Consider the following 18,401-nt stretch of genomic DNA (forward strand, 5'->3'; position numbering starts at 1 on the left):
ACCCCCTTCAGGTAAATCTGGAACACTTTTTTTTTTTTTTATCTTGTCTTTTTCATCTGTGTCTTCATCTTATCTTGTAGAAAGGGATCATTGCTTCTTTCCTGCACGTCACTGAGCTTGATTTACCCTCTCCATTATATGACTTTTGTTGATTTCTTTGTCAGTGAGCTTTGTAATGAACTGAACTTTCTTCCTTTCTTTGTGTCAGTTAGATATTCTCACAGCTGTATCTCCCAAGGAGATTATTTATTTTCACTTTTTGCAGCGGGTTCTCTTTCTTAAAAGTAGGAAAGAAAATGAATGGCAAAGTTTTATGGAGTATGAAGTGTTGAAAATTGCTTCAGTGCCGGGAAAATCTAAAATATTCGGTTTTTCATCTCAAGTCTTTCATTTCAAATACGGATGCAAATTAGGACAAAGGTTGAAATAAAATTTTATTTTCGTAGATAGTGTATTTGAAACTATTAATGAAAGAAACAAGTGAAATTAATTGGAAGCAATAAAAGTAATGAGATAACAGCAAGCTATTTATTTAAAAATTTGCAACAAATTCACTCAGCTGTTACTCAGTAAACCCCCCTCCTTTGATGCCCACCTTCATTGTGTCACGCACAAAAAATATAAATAAACTAAACTGACATTCCAAACTTTTGCCCGCAATTGCGTGTAGCTCTCGTGGGTGGGAGAGAATGTGAAATGTCACTTGCTTATAATTTCTTGGATTAAAACCTGGGAAAAACTAAACATTCTTGTCCGAAGTTATCGAAAAAGAGGTCGTTTGTCCACATTGAAACCGGTAGTGTCATTTAATGTTACTTAACTTTCAATTTTGGGCCGAAGTTTGTCGGGAAGTTTGTCTCAGAAGGAAAGTTGGACTTTGGCAACTTACAGCCAAAGCCATCTGGAAAAAGATGTGGGTCTTTTCTTTTGATATTGGCGACTGATGTCGATCACGATTTTTTTTTTTTTTTTTTTTGCAAGAGTCGTTTGTTCTCTGTTTTATGTTGCTGCTAATTTTTTAAGTAATGGTAAAGAATGAAACATTTTTTACTGTCGAATAAGTTCCTTCTGTGTATTTTTTTTAATCATTTCATGAAAAAATGAATGGTGAGAAAAGGAGAGTATTATTAACGTCATTATTTATCGAATCAAATCAGTCAAAATAACTTGCCAATATTTATTGTCTCTCCAGTCAGGTTTCGCAGGTTAATCCCTTTTCCCCTGGAAATTGCGTTCCCCTAATGGCAGAGACGTCGGTACGTGCTTCGACCTGGACACCGAAGATTCCCACACGTCGATTTTAAGATTCGCCTATTGATCCTTGTTGTCAACAAGTTTGCCTTTGCCGCGATGCCTGTTTGACAGCTCTCATGACTGCACGCTGGCATCATGTCGGAATTGCTCTATGCTTGAGCGATGCGATCGTATTTTTTTTTCTTCTTCGTGCATCTGAATTCTTCTTCTTCATCTTTTTCCTCCAGTCCTCACTTACTGCTTTACTTCTTGATCGGCTGTCAATTCAGTTTCACTTGTAAAATTGTTGGCGACTTCTGTGTCAGATTTTTTTTATGTATATTTCCTTTCTCACTATACCTGGATATTGTGTATTTGACTTTCGTTTCCTTATTACTGTTGCGCTACATTCACATCTAGAATACCCTCTGAAATTCTAACCTACATTTTGCTACTCTCTATCCCTCTATCCTACTTTCCAATTGTGCCCCAATGAAGTGTAATTACTATTGGAATCTTTATCATCAAAAGTTTCATATCTCGTTATAACCACGCCGTAAAGATGTAAAGATTGGCTTCCCTTAATCTGTGTGTGTGTGTGTGTGTGTGTGTGTGTGTGTGTGTGTGTGTATAACGACAAAAATATTGAACCTTTGAAAGAATGGAACATTTTTTAGCATTTCTGGTGGTTATCCCTTCGCCATTAACTTGATAGCAGAACTGAAGTGTCTGTATAGCATGAAAAATTAATTAAAATTTCCAAACTGTATTTTTCATATTTCCTTTCTAATTATGTTCTTGGATCAGGTGTATTTTTGGATTCTGCTCTCTCTCTCTCTCTCTCTCTCTCTCTCTCTCTCTCTCTCTCTCTCTCTCTCTCTCTCTCTCTCTCTCTCTGGCATGTACGGAAACTGAGGAACATTTTGCATCATATTTTAGCTTCAAATATTAAGATATATTCATTAGAAATATAATATTTTTTTTTGAACAGCATAGACTATGGCAATGAGTTCCGATTTGTCTGTTGGGATTAACCGTATGCTCTACAAAATAAATGAATAAAATTTCTAGACAATAACAAATTCCTAGTTCGTCAGCACATGCAAGTACTTCCACTATGCTTCCTATGAAAGTGAAAAAATAACAAATAAAAACCTTAGTCCTTTCCTTATTGAAAAAATATGCAAAGCTATTTTACAGTCAACGAAATTTAGATATGTTTTGGAAAATACCCTATTTCAACAGAGAAGTAATTTAACGGCGAGTTACCACATTTTTAAATATTTATAAAGTTTTTCCACCAATACGGAGCCGCGTTTTCGTTCAGGGATGAAGACACAATATGAAACGAGGGAAACAAACTGATACAGCCAAAAGTTCAGTTTCAATTTCAGTTGTAATTTGCATTTAACTTACGGCTAGGGAATGGGAGCATCAGGCCGTAGTGCTAGTGCTTGTTTTTATAAAGTAGTTCGGTGAAGAATGATGACGTTTGTCGGGAGGAGTGAATTATCTTCATATTTGGTTAATATTTTGTTTGATTCTCTCTCTCTCTCTCTCTCTCTCTCTCTCTCTCTCTCTGTATATATATGCACATTATATATATATATATATATATATATATATATATATATATATATATATATATATATATATATATATATATATATATATATATATATATATATATATATATATATATATATATATATATATATATATATTCCTACATTACTGCTTATTAAAGAAAACATTTTTGCTTTAGATTTATGAGCAAACTCTCCAGCTGCACGGCTTTCCTGGTCAGTGTCCCAGGTATGGAAACTAAGCCACAAAGCACTTTTTATGAGCCATAAATCTACTTGGACCTTCGTAATTTGGTATTTTATTGCACATTCTTGTAGTTTGCAGGTTTTGTCTTGCATCAGTAACCTATTAGTATGTTTTGAACTGTTTATGGTAAACGTTTGTTTGTAATTTAAGTGAGTAATAAGATGGACATTCACATTTACAACCATACAAACCTGTATATATATATATATATATATATATATATATATATATATATATATATATATATATATATATATATATATATATATATATATATATATATATATATATATATATATATATATATATATATATATATATATATACATATATATATACATATACAGTACAGTATATATGCAGCAGTACTTGGGTCTTATCACGAATTTGACATACTTCACAAACACTCTCCGTCATTTATGTTATCTTTTTCACAAACGCCAAGAGGTTGTGGCAGTCGAATCACATCAGTGACTTAAACGAATCTTCGTCTGTTCCCTTTAAAACTTAATTACCTGGAGGGATTCACTCAATAACTTATTTCACCCAGTTCCGTTAAGATCTGTTCAACCAGTCTACAGATATCCTTTTAACATACTAACCTGATCACATACACGGATATTAATGGAAACATAATACTTGTTTAATATTCTCTGCTGCTGTGCCCATGTCGTAAAAAATGACAGTAATTAATGAAAAGATGGAGAAGGTACGTCCCATCCCCAGAGACGTAACTTACTGTCCCGAAGCTCTTATGAAGGTCTCAGGCTGGACGACGGCAAGTCAGAATGTAAAATTCATTGCTTATAGATATCGGTGGGAAGATAAGAAATATATGGAAACGTATTTCATTTTATTATATAGAGAAATGGACCAGGGCACGAATGTGAAATAAATACAACTTTAAGGCGAGATTTCACAATTATCTTCATTTCGCAACCAAACCTTTAGACAACGAGCTACGAGTATCATTACACTGTTTTTAATGATGCTTCTAATGCTGCCTTGGCGCGAACAATGCCTCTTTATGTTGACGCTCTGGGCCGTTAATAAACAATGGGCTCATGAAAAAAATCCACAGACATTGTTCTTGTTAGTGACGAAGGAAAACACGGATTTAAGTCTTGTAACTCTCACTCACAAAGGTATTTGATCCCGATTACTACATATAAGTAGTACGATTTCATGGGCCCTTCCCTAATCCTTCGTTTACCATTCTCACAGTCATTCAGTCATGTTTAGGGCGCTATGAGAAAACGTTTTATTAAATTCATAATTTGTAGGTATAGGAAGAACTTGTGTGTAATGTAATACCTGACACAAATTGAAGATTAAAGTAAAATATGCTGTTAAAGATTATTTCTGGAAACAAAAGTCTGGCACTTTAGACAAGAAAAGTAGATGTCAGCAGAGGTTCTGAGTAATGTTGGTATTTTTAGAAAATCAGTATTTCATGTTGATAGCATTAATAGCATTTGGAACTCTTTAGTGTTAATTTTTAAAGGGAAGACTCATATTGATATAATATTACAAAATAAAGATGTCATTTGATCGAGTGTTTCAAAAATAATATTTTCAGTACATAGCTGCACTGTCCATTCCGATTAATCTCAAAATTTAGTTTCATGGAACGAAAGGGATACATGTAAAATAAGGCATATTCATACGTACATACGCACATACATGCATATATACATACACATATATACATACATATATATTATAGATATAAACACGTGTGTGTGTGTTTGTGTGTGCAATATTACTGAAAGTGTGTACGACTTGAAATTCCCCACGAGCTGAATATCACAAGACAAGAATGAAAAATACCCTGAATTATCCCAGAGAAATAAAAGAAATTATATTTTATTTGATATTCAGTTTCCAAGAAACTCACAGAATATGATTTTAAAAGGTAATATTGTACCTGACGTTCGTAGTTTTCATATAGATCACTTTCTAATATTTCAGGGACGTGTCATCATTTTAAAGTATCTCAAAGGATAGATAAGTCAGGTTATGGCGCTCAGCGACGTGCGCACCGGCATGAGGGGTTTGTGTATGTTTGTTGCTTCTTTGTCGTCAGTCTTTAAGGTCTACAAATAAGCCCCGGTGATTATAAATGTCACTGAGTTTTGTATCCCATATAACTGATTATTGATTCTTGATTCTATGCTTTTGTTTCATTCAAAGCAGTTTAAATAATTTCGCAGGATAAAAGTTGAAGCCTCTCTCTCTCTAATAGTGCAACTTTTGGTTATTGAACAACCTTAGCATATTCAGTCCACAGAGGTCATTTGATATCTTGTATCCTCACTTTTTCGTTTCGTTGACTCACGGGCCTTATCGTGACCCTCGACCTCTTACTCCAGGCTCTTCCACTTCATTCTGGTTTGTGTTATCTCAGTAAAATTATCACCTCGATATTTGAGCTCTCTCTCTCTCTCTCTCTCTCTCTCTCTCTCTCTCTCTCTCTCTCTCTCTCTCTCTCTCTCTCTCTCTCTCATCGAAAGCTTACAACTCCCGCTGTTATAGAAGCAGTTCAATAATATGGCTTTTAGTAATAGTGGCCTGCCGGAAAATTTGACTGTTTTTGTAGTTTTACATCCCTTTAAATACGTGGATAAGTTTCCTTCTTTTCTGTTTTTCCCTCCTTATGTCCCTCTAATCCAGCAGCAGATTAACATCTGTTGTCTTCTAACCTTCAGTGTCCCTGTAATCCTTTGGACAAGTTGACATCTGTTGTGTCTCCTGCCTTTCACAGGCCGTTAATCCAGTAGATGGGTCTGAACCTATTCCGCCTTCTAATCCAGTGGGATTATTAGAATCTATTCCGCGTTAAGCCTATTTGTATTTCGCATCCCTCTAATCTGTTTGTTGATAAATATATTGATATATGTTTTTTCTTCTGAAGTATAGTGGCTGCAGTAGATAAATTCCTTTCACTTTCTGTGTGAGGATGGTAACGATGATTTTATTTCCTGTTAGTGCTCTCTGAGGAGAAAGTTTTCTTTCGGAAACTTACAATCTGTTTGGTGGCTCTTTTTCATAAGCTAAGATGATGTGGTATGGCGTCGATTCCCTGTCTGGTGTATAATGTTGATTCTTGTATTGTCCTCGCTTATTACACCGTCCATTATGTGTTTACTGATGTAACAGATGTGGCGCTTTCATATTCTGTTCCCTTGAAATAAAGTTGGGAATGTCTTGTTTTGAATTTTTTTTTATTCAGTAAAATTAGTTTGATTTTCGCTCTTGCTCAAGAGTAGATTGCGTCTGAGAGTGTTTCTCTCTCTTTTTTTTTTTTTTGTTAAATCTACATATTTTTCTTGACTCTAGTCCGTCACTAAGCTACTAAAACATTTATTGACGTTCTTGTATTTTTTTAAAGATATCCAAAGCTTATATCCTTTTATAATCAGTATTTTCATCTATACCCCCTCCAAGTCTCATAGTTTTACAACGTACCGATCCGTTCCATGACTTAAAATATTCTGTCATGTACTGTTCCACAGGATAAGTTGGAATCTTGCCTGTGTCTCCTATCTGAGTTCTAATCCTTCAATTAAGATGGATCTTGTCTGTCTCTTGCCCGGTACGCCCTTTAATGCGAGGGATATGCTAATCCACTCAGTTCTGGCCCTCCATTCTGCTTAATGAAATTTCCTCTCCGTAAAACGTGGCTCCTTCCAGAGTTGTCCTAGCCTGTCCAAGCAGAAACGAAGAAAGTTTTTTGAAAGGAAGATTCTTTCCTGGCTCTCTGCCACTACTTATTCGTCACCTGCGATTGAAATTTTAATCTAAAACATCTAAAATCTCAGCTCTTGCTCTCGTCATTTAACGGGGAAGTGATAAAGATTCTTTCGCATAAAAAGTAACACTCATGCCGATAAAGCTATCGCTAACCCACCCCAGGAGAGAATGTTAAAAATCGTAATGGGGTTCAAATTTAGTTCTGTATTTAAAATTTATGACCCATCAACCGACCCAGCTAGGAAGAAATATATTTTCTCGGTCATCTCATAACATTTCGTGAGAATTTTTGCAAAAATTACGTGCGGTACTCCTCTATTTATTTATATGCACCCAAGTGACTATTCCTCTTGCAGTTACTTAAAATTGGTACAAAATACACTTTACTGCTTCTTTTACATCATTTTGAAGCTACTAGACGTGAAGACTTTTGATATATATATATATATATATATATATATATATATATATATATATATATATATATATATATATATATATATATATATATATATATATATATATTATATGTGTGTGTGTAATATATATTCTATCAGTTACATTCATATTTTTATGTATTAGAATGACCAAAGTACCCTTGTCAGTATAAAGTATTATGTTACAGGGCAATTAAGAGGTCATTTTTGCCACAAACGAAATATCTTGAGCAAGGCAATTCAAGTCCCAAATAGGCTAGTAGTTGCCACTAATACAAGGAACAAAAACGTCTGAAACCTCCAGCAATGATATCGATTATAGTTATACCCAAGAAAACGACAAGATAAATTTACTGGTAAACATGATTATTACTAATGCTGACGTCACAAATCTGAGAATCTGACAAAATTTACAGTGTTGCTGAAATATAAGTTAGGTGATCTAAAATGTTGAAAACACGTTTTATTACGTTTATTTTACTTTTAACATAAGAAAATAACTGTACGTATGTTACTTGTAACATATTTTATGATATCACGACGTTGATTAATCACAACACAGGCTTGAATTTTACATTCACGGTGTTCATAACCTTAACAGTTAAATTTTGTAACAGTTAGAATTATGTAATAGAGACTACCGTCATTATTTCCTTTAGTCTCAATATTCTAGTCGCAAAGTAGTATTTGAAATTCTTTAATTCTGTTCGATAACTGTAGATCATAGTTTGATACAGGGATATTTTTATAATTTCTCGTGTTTGTTCGCATCGAACACCCAACGCCTTCTGTAATTCATTAATTTCCTCGATGACCACCTTTAACTTTCTTCTATTTCCTTCTCTTTTTCTTAACCTATATCCCACCCAATATGGCCACCAGCCTCGCTCGCTCTTCCTGGCTTCATTCCATTAAAAATCGAAGACACCAAAGAGAAGGTGAGGGAATACCCCTGGCCATAGGCTCTCTCTCTCTCTCTCTCTCTCTCTCTCTCTCTCTCTCTCTCTCTCTCCTTAAGAATCTCCTTCAAATAACAGCCATTTTCTTGCGTTTCTCCTTGAGTGTCTTGAGACGGTGTCTTGGGAGACAGGAGAGGATTATTCCCTTCGGAAGAACCTCTCTCTCAGTCACGACCGACCCAGATAAGGAGCTCACCAAGAAGTTTTCTCAGACGCCTCACCTTTCCTTCCTCATCTTTTCTTCTCTCTCGGACTTCTGCGCCTTCAACAACACTTCTTCCGAGTCTTCACAATACAACTGTGGTGTTACGACAGTGCTGACTCTCTCTCTCTCTCTCTCTCTCTCTCTCTCTCTCTCTCTCTCTCTCTCTCTCTCTCATTACACCACAGCAGAAGTAGAAATTTATTTACAAAAGTAGTAGTTGCAGTAGTAGTAGTAGTAGTAGTAGATGCTGTAGTTGTAGCAGAAGTATTCGCAGTATAATTGCCTTATGTATTATACTCGTAAATGATATAATTTCCTAACTCGTTTTTTTATTGTGATTTCTTACCTTTAAGTATTCCAAATATGAGAATCTGTTTTATGCACACGCACACACACATATATGTGTGTGTGTGTGCATGTTTGTGTCCACTGCACATGCAACACTTAACATGTATTCCCATGGTGAAAACATAGGTTTGATTTTCATATTTATATCGGAGCTTTTTTAACTTCTCAAACCTTAGCAGTTGCTTAATTTGATAAAACTACCCTTTTTTTTATGAACGATGCTTTTGTGAAAAATAAATCCTGATCACAACAAGAAGCGCAATTTCGGAATATAACCTTGAACCGGCCTTTAAAAGAATCAGTTGGTCTTATAATAAGAATGATTTATTTTCCAATGACAGGATTGATCAAAACACAAAAATTGAATTGGCTTTCTTTTACGCAGAATAGTGTGCTGTTTTTCAAAGCTCAGTTGACTTGCACTTTCATATGAAATGAATTTAAAGTGCTTCAGAGTTGATTTTTGGTAGTAATTTTAGTTGTCAGTTATACATATTACTGTAAATGTAGTCATTAAAAGCCCTGATCTTTGTGAAATGCGTATCTAGTGAAAATTTCATGTCAAATATTTCATAAATAAACATACCTGTAGGATATATTGAAATTGGTGTGGAATACATTAAATTCCCACAAAGATTAGGGGAATTTCTAGTTATTATTATTATTGCTGGAGATTGTTGATTTTCGTGTAATTATTGCTGTAGTTAAGGAAAAACTGCCGATGGTAGTTTAACCTTGAGTCATTACAAATTAAAGAAATGCATGCCTTGGTTACTGTTTCCCCAACAAGGCTTTAATGGGAATCTTTGAGGCGCTGTTGCCCTACATTGTTCATTTAGAAATCCTGGAGGGGGCATTGCTCGCCAGGGTTTGATGTCTGCACCATATTAACCGTTTTTGCCAGCATATGTTCTAATTAAATTGTGATAACTCAACCAGATGCCCACCAACCTCCTTTGAGTTCAGATCCAGTTACCTTCTTTTAGCTACCCAATCTACCAACCAAATTGAAGAGGCTGACTTTTTAGTGTTCACAAGTAACGTTAATTGTATTCGGGATGTTCCGTTAGTTATCAAAGTTTGATTAGAAGCCCCGGAGTCTTCAAAGCGGGTCAGAACGAGAGCTCAAGGTCCTGTTAGCCGTTTCAACTAGTCTTTACAAAAACACAAAATTAATTACTCGGGCCAGCAGCTTCCTGTTATTCCTTTCGTTGGTGGTTTATTGGCTCTGTTTCAGTTCGTTTATATTCTCTCTCTTTCTCTCTCTCTCTCTCTCTCTCTCTCTCTCTCTCTCATTTTAAGAACCAACGCTTTTGTTTTTATTAAAGTGCAACGATTTCGTTTTCTTAATGGCAGTTCAATTTACCATTCTTATCTTGTTCTTCTCTTGTTACATTTTTCTGTTGTGTTTTTCCTCTCATAATTTCTTTTGACGGCATTTTCTATTTTTGTATATTGCTTCAGCCAGACTCTCTTCAGTGCTCTTTGGCCAACAATATGAAAGTTCGTCATTAAACAAGATAAAATGTTGGAAGTTTCCACCCCTGAGTGACTTAGACTTAAGTTATGGAACTATTAGAAAAAGGGTTGTTCAGCTGATTGGTCGGTTCCTTGATTTCATCGATAAACCCTCAGGCTTAAACCCACCTATTTGTTGTTTCTCTTCATATCTACTATTAAATTAGAAAGTATCTTCCTGATCTTTTTATATATATATATATATATATATATATATATATATATATATATATATATATATATATATATATATATATATATATATATATGAACTCTGCTGAAACTTTTAATATATGTTAGCATAAATCTCACTGGGAGACTATATCATTTTTTTATTACTGGTGCCTTTGTAAAAATTATTTTATAAAAGTTCCTTAAATTAATCAGCCATGTAATCAACTATTCAAATAATATTGAACCAGCAAAGGTTTCTTGAATTGTGTACAATATGGTACCCATAATGTTTAGTATTAAGAAAATCAAATTTTTGGTATAAAAAAAAATACAAGTAATTCCAATCGTGCATTTTATATGGGACATTCAAACATATTCAGGGAATATATCTTAAGCTTGCAACCCACGTGCTGAAATGGTTTCCTTTTCGGTAGGTTTCCTGTCATGGGACGAAGAAAAGGCGCACGTGGACATCCACAAAGAACTTTCAACGATTGCTGAGCTTAATCTAGAAGGAGAGGAACAGAAGGGAGGTGAGTTACAAGAAGATTTCAAGAGGTCGTAATGTTTCATAAACTTTTCTTTTTTTTTCATCTAATTTGATCTTTTTAATGTATGGCCAAGGTAGAAAACAAAATATCAATGATTTAAAAATTTCCTTTATATTGATAGCATATTTTTTTTTTTTTTTTTTTTTTTTTTTTTACCAAGACTGATATTTTTTCGATATTTAAGGGGAAATTTAGTCCTTGAAAATGAGGCTATTCTGTTACTGTGCCTTTTCACGGCTAAATATTTATTTGTAGCTCGAAGTTTACCAATTTTATGAGGGAATAAATGTAACTAAATTAGGGCACTGGAGTAAAAGTAACAAGTCTCAAAATACAGTTAATTTAACAAAGCTTAAGTTATCGATAGCGCGGAAGTAATGAACTTTGTGTTAACTGACATATTGATGAAATAATTTGATGATCTGTCTAAACCAACAGGTACTGGATGGAAATAGCAAAGTTTTTTATTGTTAGTTATATAATTCTTTAACCATAGGATCCTGAAATATTGCGGCCTCTCTGAAATCTAGATTAAGAGTATGGTTTCCGTGGTTTTGAGCTCTTATACTCGTATTTAGGTGTTCCGTAGATCTTAATTCTCATGTCCAAAGTAAATGTGGTACAGATTTTGGCGTAATGCTGCAAATGTTCATTAGGTAATTCGAGTTATTTACTGATTTAGATAATATCCATTAGTTGTAATCAATCCAGAAACTTCGAATTGAGATGGAAAGGCAAAGTTATGAGTTAAATATCAACAAAAAATCTAACAAGTCATTAGCATAGTGAAATCAGACATTGTCACAAAAGTATCTGTCGCTGCTGAACTATGTTTAAAGAATGCAAAGTAAAGTTCAGTCGTAAATCTATATTAGTCTAATGAAGAATTGGACTCTAAGCTCAAGCATTCCAGTTTTGTAAGAAAGAAAAAGTTATATAACAATTAAATGTTTCATCATTTTTAATTTTATTTTAATTATATTTAGGTTTGCGTTTAGTAGGATTGCCGTCATTTTAATTTACCAGTTACTTTCTTCGATTCCATCGTACTTGACATTAGTACTAGCTATCTTCTGGATTTCCTCATTATAAAGTTTTAATACTCGCCATTATTTTTTATCGTTTTATGAATATTTTCCTTATTGTAATTTAATGATAATGTGATGTGCTTATTTTTTGTCATATTCATATATCTTTTTTCATAATATTTACTTAACGGTATCATACCTAGCAGAGTCAGTTCAAATATTGATTTAAGTGTCTTTGTCATTCAGTTTACTTGATCTAAATAAACTTTGATTTCATTTGCACCTTCTTTTCAATAAGTGAAAAGTAACTGTAATAACCACCAACTTAAAAGAAGTCATTTCCACTGACTGTTGATTGTGTTTCAGGAGAACGTCTGATTCAGTACGCCACAGAGAATCTGGTAGCGGAAGTGTTGATCCACCCCCAGGTCAACACTCTGCAACAGTGCCTCAAAAATCTCTTGTCTTCTTTCACCAAACATAGACACATCATCCATGCCGGTTACGCATTCGCTGGCTCTGGCTCTTGGATGCTACAGGTAATGTGTTCTTCGGCGGAAGAACGAGGGTAAGAATGGTAATGGAGAGATTTTTTTCTTCTCTGATTGACTTTTTTCATCATGGTTACCTATCTGGTAAGGGGAGCGTTTAGTTCATCATTCAATTAATTTTTTTTTAGCTGATTATTGATATTTGCCTTCTTGCTAGTAAAGAAAAATAGCATTTAATTCTAACTTATGTCTGTATTACTTTTGTAGAAGGTGATGTTACTGATTTTACTGATTTTGAAAATCTATTGAGATTCGAAGTTTACTTTCAAGTGAAGTAAAGGGACAAGTTAATGAAAACAAAATTTTAAAGAAAACAGTAACATACGATTCTGAAAAGGAAAATAAATCTATCCTGTAAAGAGTTAAGGAACTGGTCTTTGCTAAAAAGGGAAGTAGATTTTGGTACGGGTTTAGTATGGAATTTTGTGTGTATGTATGTATGTAAGTGTGGAGAAGGGTGGTGATTTGAGTAGATGTGAGTGGACATAAAATGTGCTATATATTGCTTAAGGGCGATTCTTACTTGATCGGTAGCTTAATTTTGCTCTGGATTCAGCAATGGAAAAAAGTTTTATTTTGATTTTTGTAAAGTCGAACAGGATACATGCGATGAAAACCAGTGAATGTTTTTATGAAAGCCCCACTTTCCTTTTTTTCGGGGGAGGGGGGAGCACTCCCAAACTTTTTACCACAACGTTTCCTGTTTGTAATATTGCGCGAACATTGAATAGCTATCGGTCACAAATCTTTCATAATTTTGAGGGAAACATATTTCTGTAACCAGTTAACAGCTGTTGGTAATGTGCATGGATGGATTATTTACCAGTTGATCTAACAGTCTTATTTTGCCTCCTATCACATTCTATTTTTGTCAGTTTTTCCTCCTTGATACGTAAGCAGTGTCACAAGATTGTTTTAAATTATGTCAATAATAGAGTTTTGTCTTACCTAATCAAAATTTTCTTCTCAGGCATTTGAATGAATTTGAGGTTTCTGTGATTAATCAAACGTTTTCCCTTGCTGTGTGAAGACCAGCAGGAAGATAAACTCAAAACTCGTCTCACATATTCCTTAAAGAAAAAAAAAATGTCGAATGAAGTAGTAGATTTACCTCCGGCTCTTGAAAGGAAGGAGGTTATAGGGTGTAGGGAAAACAGCAGATGGGAGATCATTTACATAGTTTTGCTGTGGATGAAGAAGTGATAAAAGAGCAAAGGGGTATCTACTTCTTCCCATTCAATCATTATTGAAATTTGTGTCAGAATATGAAAATTATTTTTGAGACATAAACTTACTACAAATAAAAAAGTTTTAACCTCATAATTATAACAATAACTATAACAATAACTTTATGACTCTTGTGGGGCTGCCTATCTTGGGTAATTCAATGTTGCAAATTCATTATCTTAGGAAACTAATACTCGGAAATTTTACGATTAGAGATGCTTCGTGCACATTTTTTTCCAAGCACAGCACACTATTTTTTTATGTAAATATTATATAGGTCTAATTTTAAAAGATGCATTTGTTCTAAATTCGCTATTGATCTTAACATTATTGGAATGAAATTACTCTTTTTAATTCTTTTCAATAAATGAGTATTGTTTCTTACACATTTACAAACTTATGTTTTTTTTTTTACATTTGGTGCACTTTTCATTCCATAGTTTTTAAGACCAGTAAAAAGATGGCTTTTGCGGATTTATGAGTATTTTTTAGGGAGATTGTTAGTTCTGATCGTTTTCAAATGACTGACTAGCCAAACATTTTAAAGGGAGATGGGATTATAATAAATCTTTTGGCACATTAACCTGTAAAACATCGTTTATATTATAGTTACCGAGTGAAAACTTCATTAAATTGGAAACCATTCTACTCTTTAGACATTTTACGATGACTAAAATAATTAACCATACTGATGAATATTATTCTTTATGTCCGCGTGAATGAGAATATGTTTCATTGTTCCTTATTGTTGCATATGCTTAGGGAGAGTTGAACTAAAAATTATATATAATTGTTGGTAAGATAAAGGTGCTTAAATGAAACACACTAATAGGTCATCCAATAAAACTTTGTCGGAGAAGATAGCTGATTTTCTTTAATGTTTACAGGATGGAACCTTCTCCGTGGCTGACCTTATCGCAGCCTTTAGTGAGTATGAGGTGCAACGTGTCCTACACGCCTACGAGAACTGCATTACCATCGACATCCACTGTGCCCCTGAGGGGAACTGGTCCACACATTTCATGGCCAAGGAGTCCTTCAGGTATATATATCGCCGTTTTGTAACCCACTTGCTTTTCCCCCGTCCCCATGGCTTTCGTCGTATTCAGAATCTTCCTTCTTTTGTATATTTTCTGCGTCATAATCATGCCATATTTTTCCACGATTCCTTTCCTTCAGGGAAGAGTGAGAAAAAACATACTCGATCTTTAGCAAAGGAGAGCTTACATCGAGTCCCTTGAATCCCGTTCCCCTGGCCTTCTTGAAAGCACAAAATTATTTTAATATAATTCTAAAGTTATGTGTAGCCTCCCATTTGTGAGAACTGTAATTTATCCATAGTAATATTGTTAAAAATATTGATTTTGAAGTATCGTCTATAGTGATTCCTGAGTAATGGTAGCAATAGTGTAAACATAAATTACGTGTAAGGCTCATACAGTATTTCATGTTTACAGACTGCGATCATCTGTCGTAACAGACCATTAAACCTTCTCGTTATAGCTGTTTCTCTGAAACTTGTGTCACATATTTGATAAGAGGGTGATCATGTTTCAACTCTTATTATCACTGTTCTATGTTTCAATGTTTATAACTTGAGGATGATGTAAATTGAGATGTCATTCAGTGTTCTTGGGTGAGAATTAGTATATATATACACACACATATATTATATGTATATATACAGTAAGTGTGTGTGTTCCACACGGGGGTTGGTCCACGGTTTATCTATTTAAATGTGAATGTAGCAGTTATCGATGTACTTTGTTTTCTTGTGAACCAAACTCTTTGAGGAAGTGGTTTATGTTAAAAAAGTGTATGCATGTATATGAATATATGTAGTATATGTATATACTGTATATGTATATATATATATATGTGTGTGTATATATGTATATATATATATATATATATATATATATATATATATATAATATATATACTATATGTATTTACATATATTCATATACATGCATAGACTTTTTAATATATGTATATGTATATATATATGTGTATATATGTATATTTTTAATTAATGTTTAATGTGAATGTGAACATTAGTATTCAAGACGAAATATATCAACAGTGATAAATATTTTCTTGTGTACTGGTGTGATATGTGTGATAATCATAGAAGAGTCAACTAAAAAAAAAAAGAGCTAAGACCGTGCAACGCTGACAGTAATCAGAGAACGGTTTTTCATTTTTAAAATTATACACACACACACACACACACACACACATATATATATATATATATATATATATATATATATATATATATATATATATATATATATATATATATATATATATATATATATATATATATATATACAGTATATATATACATATATACATCTTTGGTCCATGGGGTCAGGTTGTGTCCGGACAATGTCAGTGTTCAGAAAAGGTACCTCAGATGATCAAGGGATTACCTATATATTTTCATATACACTATATATATATATATATATATATATATATATATATATATATATATATATATATATATATATATATATATGCATACACTTTTTCAGCATGAAGACGTTACCTCTAACAGGGGTGGTTTCACAAGAAAAGTAAAGGCAATGGTTATTGTCACATTCACACTTAAATAGCTGAACTGTGGATGAATCCATGTGCAGAACACTTTCAAAGCACTAGCCTCTTCATATACATGTGGAGAAGGTTCATCAGTTGCGTGTTACACATCCCAACACTCACCGTGCCTTACACTTCTATATTGCATGCACCCTCTCACTTTCTGGATGTTCAGGTCCATCCTTTTGAGTGACTCTTTCACCCCATCTATCCATCTCTATGTAGGTCTCACTTTTCTCCTTCTTGCCAATACTTCCGAACTGTGTACTCTGTTTACCAACCTGTCACCCTACATTCTTTCCACATGACTGAGCCATTCTTTCACCTACACTTACCACTCCTACATGTATCCACATTTCTTACCTCTCAGGTTTTATACTACAAACACTACGTAAACAGTTCATCACTATAACGTCTACTGTATTTCTTTCATTTACATTTTTCAACATTTAATACCCCATTTTCATAGAGGAGACTTGGTTGAGCAGTCCCTTCATACTCTACAACCTTGGCTTCCTTAGACATTCTCTATTTCTCCCAATTATTTCAACACATCCTGGTACCTCTCCTGTATCACATACCTTTGACCCACCTCTTACATCATCCTACCATCATCCAAAATCTTTATTTCCAGTTGCTTATAAGAATCTACTATTTCATTTCTCTCAGCATCCGTACTAACATGCCCTGACTTAGTTCCCATCTACCCTCGTAACTTTCTGCAGTTTCTCATCACTGTACTCAATCAGTAATGTAATGTCTGCAAAAATCTGAAATTTTTTTCTTCATTTATGACCCACCTTAACACAAAACTTTACTCCTCTCCTTTCTCTGACCCCTTACACCACTCCATCTATAAAGATATCAAACAGCCATGGAAACATAATGCGCCCTTATTCAAGCCCCATTTTTAAACCAAACCGGTCGCTAGCATGCCTAGAAAAATTAACACATTCTTGATTTCCATCTTATTAAGTTTTCAAACTTACCCAAACCACTTTCTTCATTGCATCATGCAGCTGTGCCTCTCTTCTATCTTATATGTTCATCAGACCCACAAAATTCTTACTCCATCTACTCAAGATTTCATTGTCTTCAGATACCATCACTCCATTTGCATCATCTGTTCCCAGATTCATTTACTCACTAACCTTTCTCTCTGCATTTACTTCTTTATAGAGCAACTTCTTTATCTTCTTGAAGTCCTTGCTTACCTTTACAGCCCCCTTTGGAAATAACTGTAGAAGTAGGTGCAAGTTAAATTATATAGTATTGGGTCATGAATGGCATGTGGATTGAATGATGCTTGGAGGTGAATAGTTGCTAATAGTGAATAGATAGAGCAAAGAAAGTGAAAAAATAAATTAGCATTTGCAAGAGGAAAAAACTGGGTCAGTTTTAGTAAGAGCAAGGTTATGAATGTTGCAATGAATTAAGAAAGTAAAATTTAGCTGTATTTCCAGTGGATGAGAAGAAGTGGTTGGTTCACATAGATATTTAGGATTCACTGTAACAAACGATGGTAGTATAAAAGGAGCAAGGAAGACCACAGGATCTCTGCAGTAAGTTTGGCAGAAAAATGCTCTGCAATAACAAAAATTGGGATATGAACAACATTGTGGGGCCAACTTTCCTGTACAGTAGTTACTTGTGAATGTTCATTGTGAATGAAAACTGTGGGAGAAGAGGGAGACCTAGAAAGGATTGGGTAGAAAATTGAAGAGGTGGAAAATCTATGAGCACATGCAAAACAGAGGTGAGGATTATGGCATGTGGCAAGGAACAGAAGAGGCAGCAGTGTTGGTAACCTATATGTGTAGGTTTATGAAGCAGAAGATGCCCAAATGCTATGGGAGTTTTCTACACTGTGAATTGGAAGTTAGAGATAATGAATGTGGTCTTGTTTTTCATGGCCTATGAATAAAGAGAATATATATATATATATATATATATATATATATATATATATATATATAT

At 34.0% G+C, this 18,401-nt stretch overlaps 1 protein-coding gene across 1 annotated transcript in view; it reads left to right on the forward strand.

The window, feature by feature from the left end:
- LOC136835583 (microtubule-associated protein futsch-like) overlaps positions 1-18,401 on the forward strand; it is a 316,187-nt gene that overhangs the window by 265,490 nt on the left and 32,296 nt on the right. The window contains 3 exon segments of the mRNA XM_067099280.1: positions 10,895-10,993; positions 12,406-12,578; positions 14,705-14,859. Coding sequence (XP_066955381.1) covers positions 10,895-10,993; positions 12,406-12,578; positions 14,705-14,859 — 427 coding nt within the window.

The sequence above is a fragment of the Macrobrachium rosenbergii genome, chromosome 4, assembly GCF_040412425.1.
Source record: "Macrobrachium rosenbergii isolate ZJJX-2024 chromosome 4, ASM4041242v1, whole genome shotgun sequence".
In the NCBI taxonomy this organism is placed as follows: Eukaryota; Metazoa; Arthropoda; class Malacostraca; order Decapoda; family Palaemonidae; genus Macrobrachium; species Macrobrachium rosenbergii.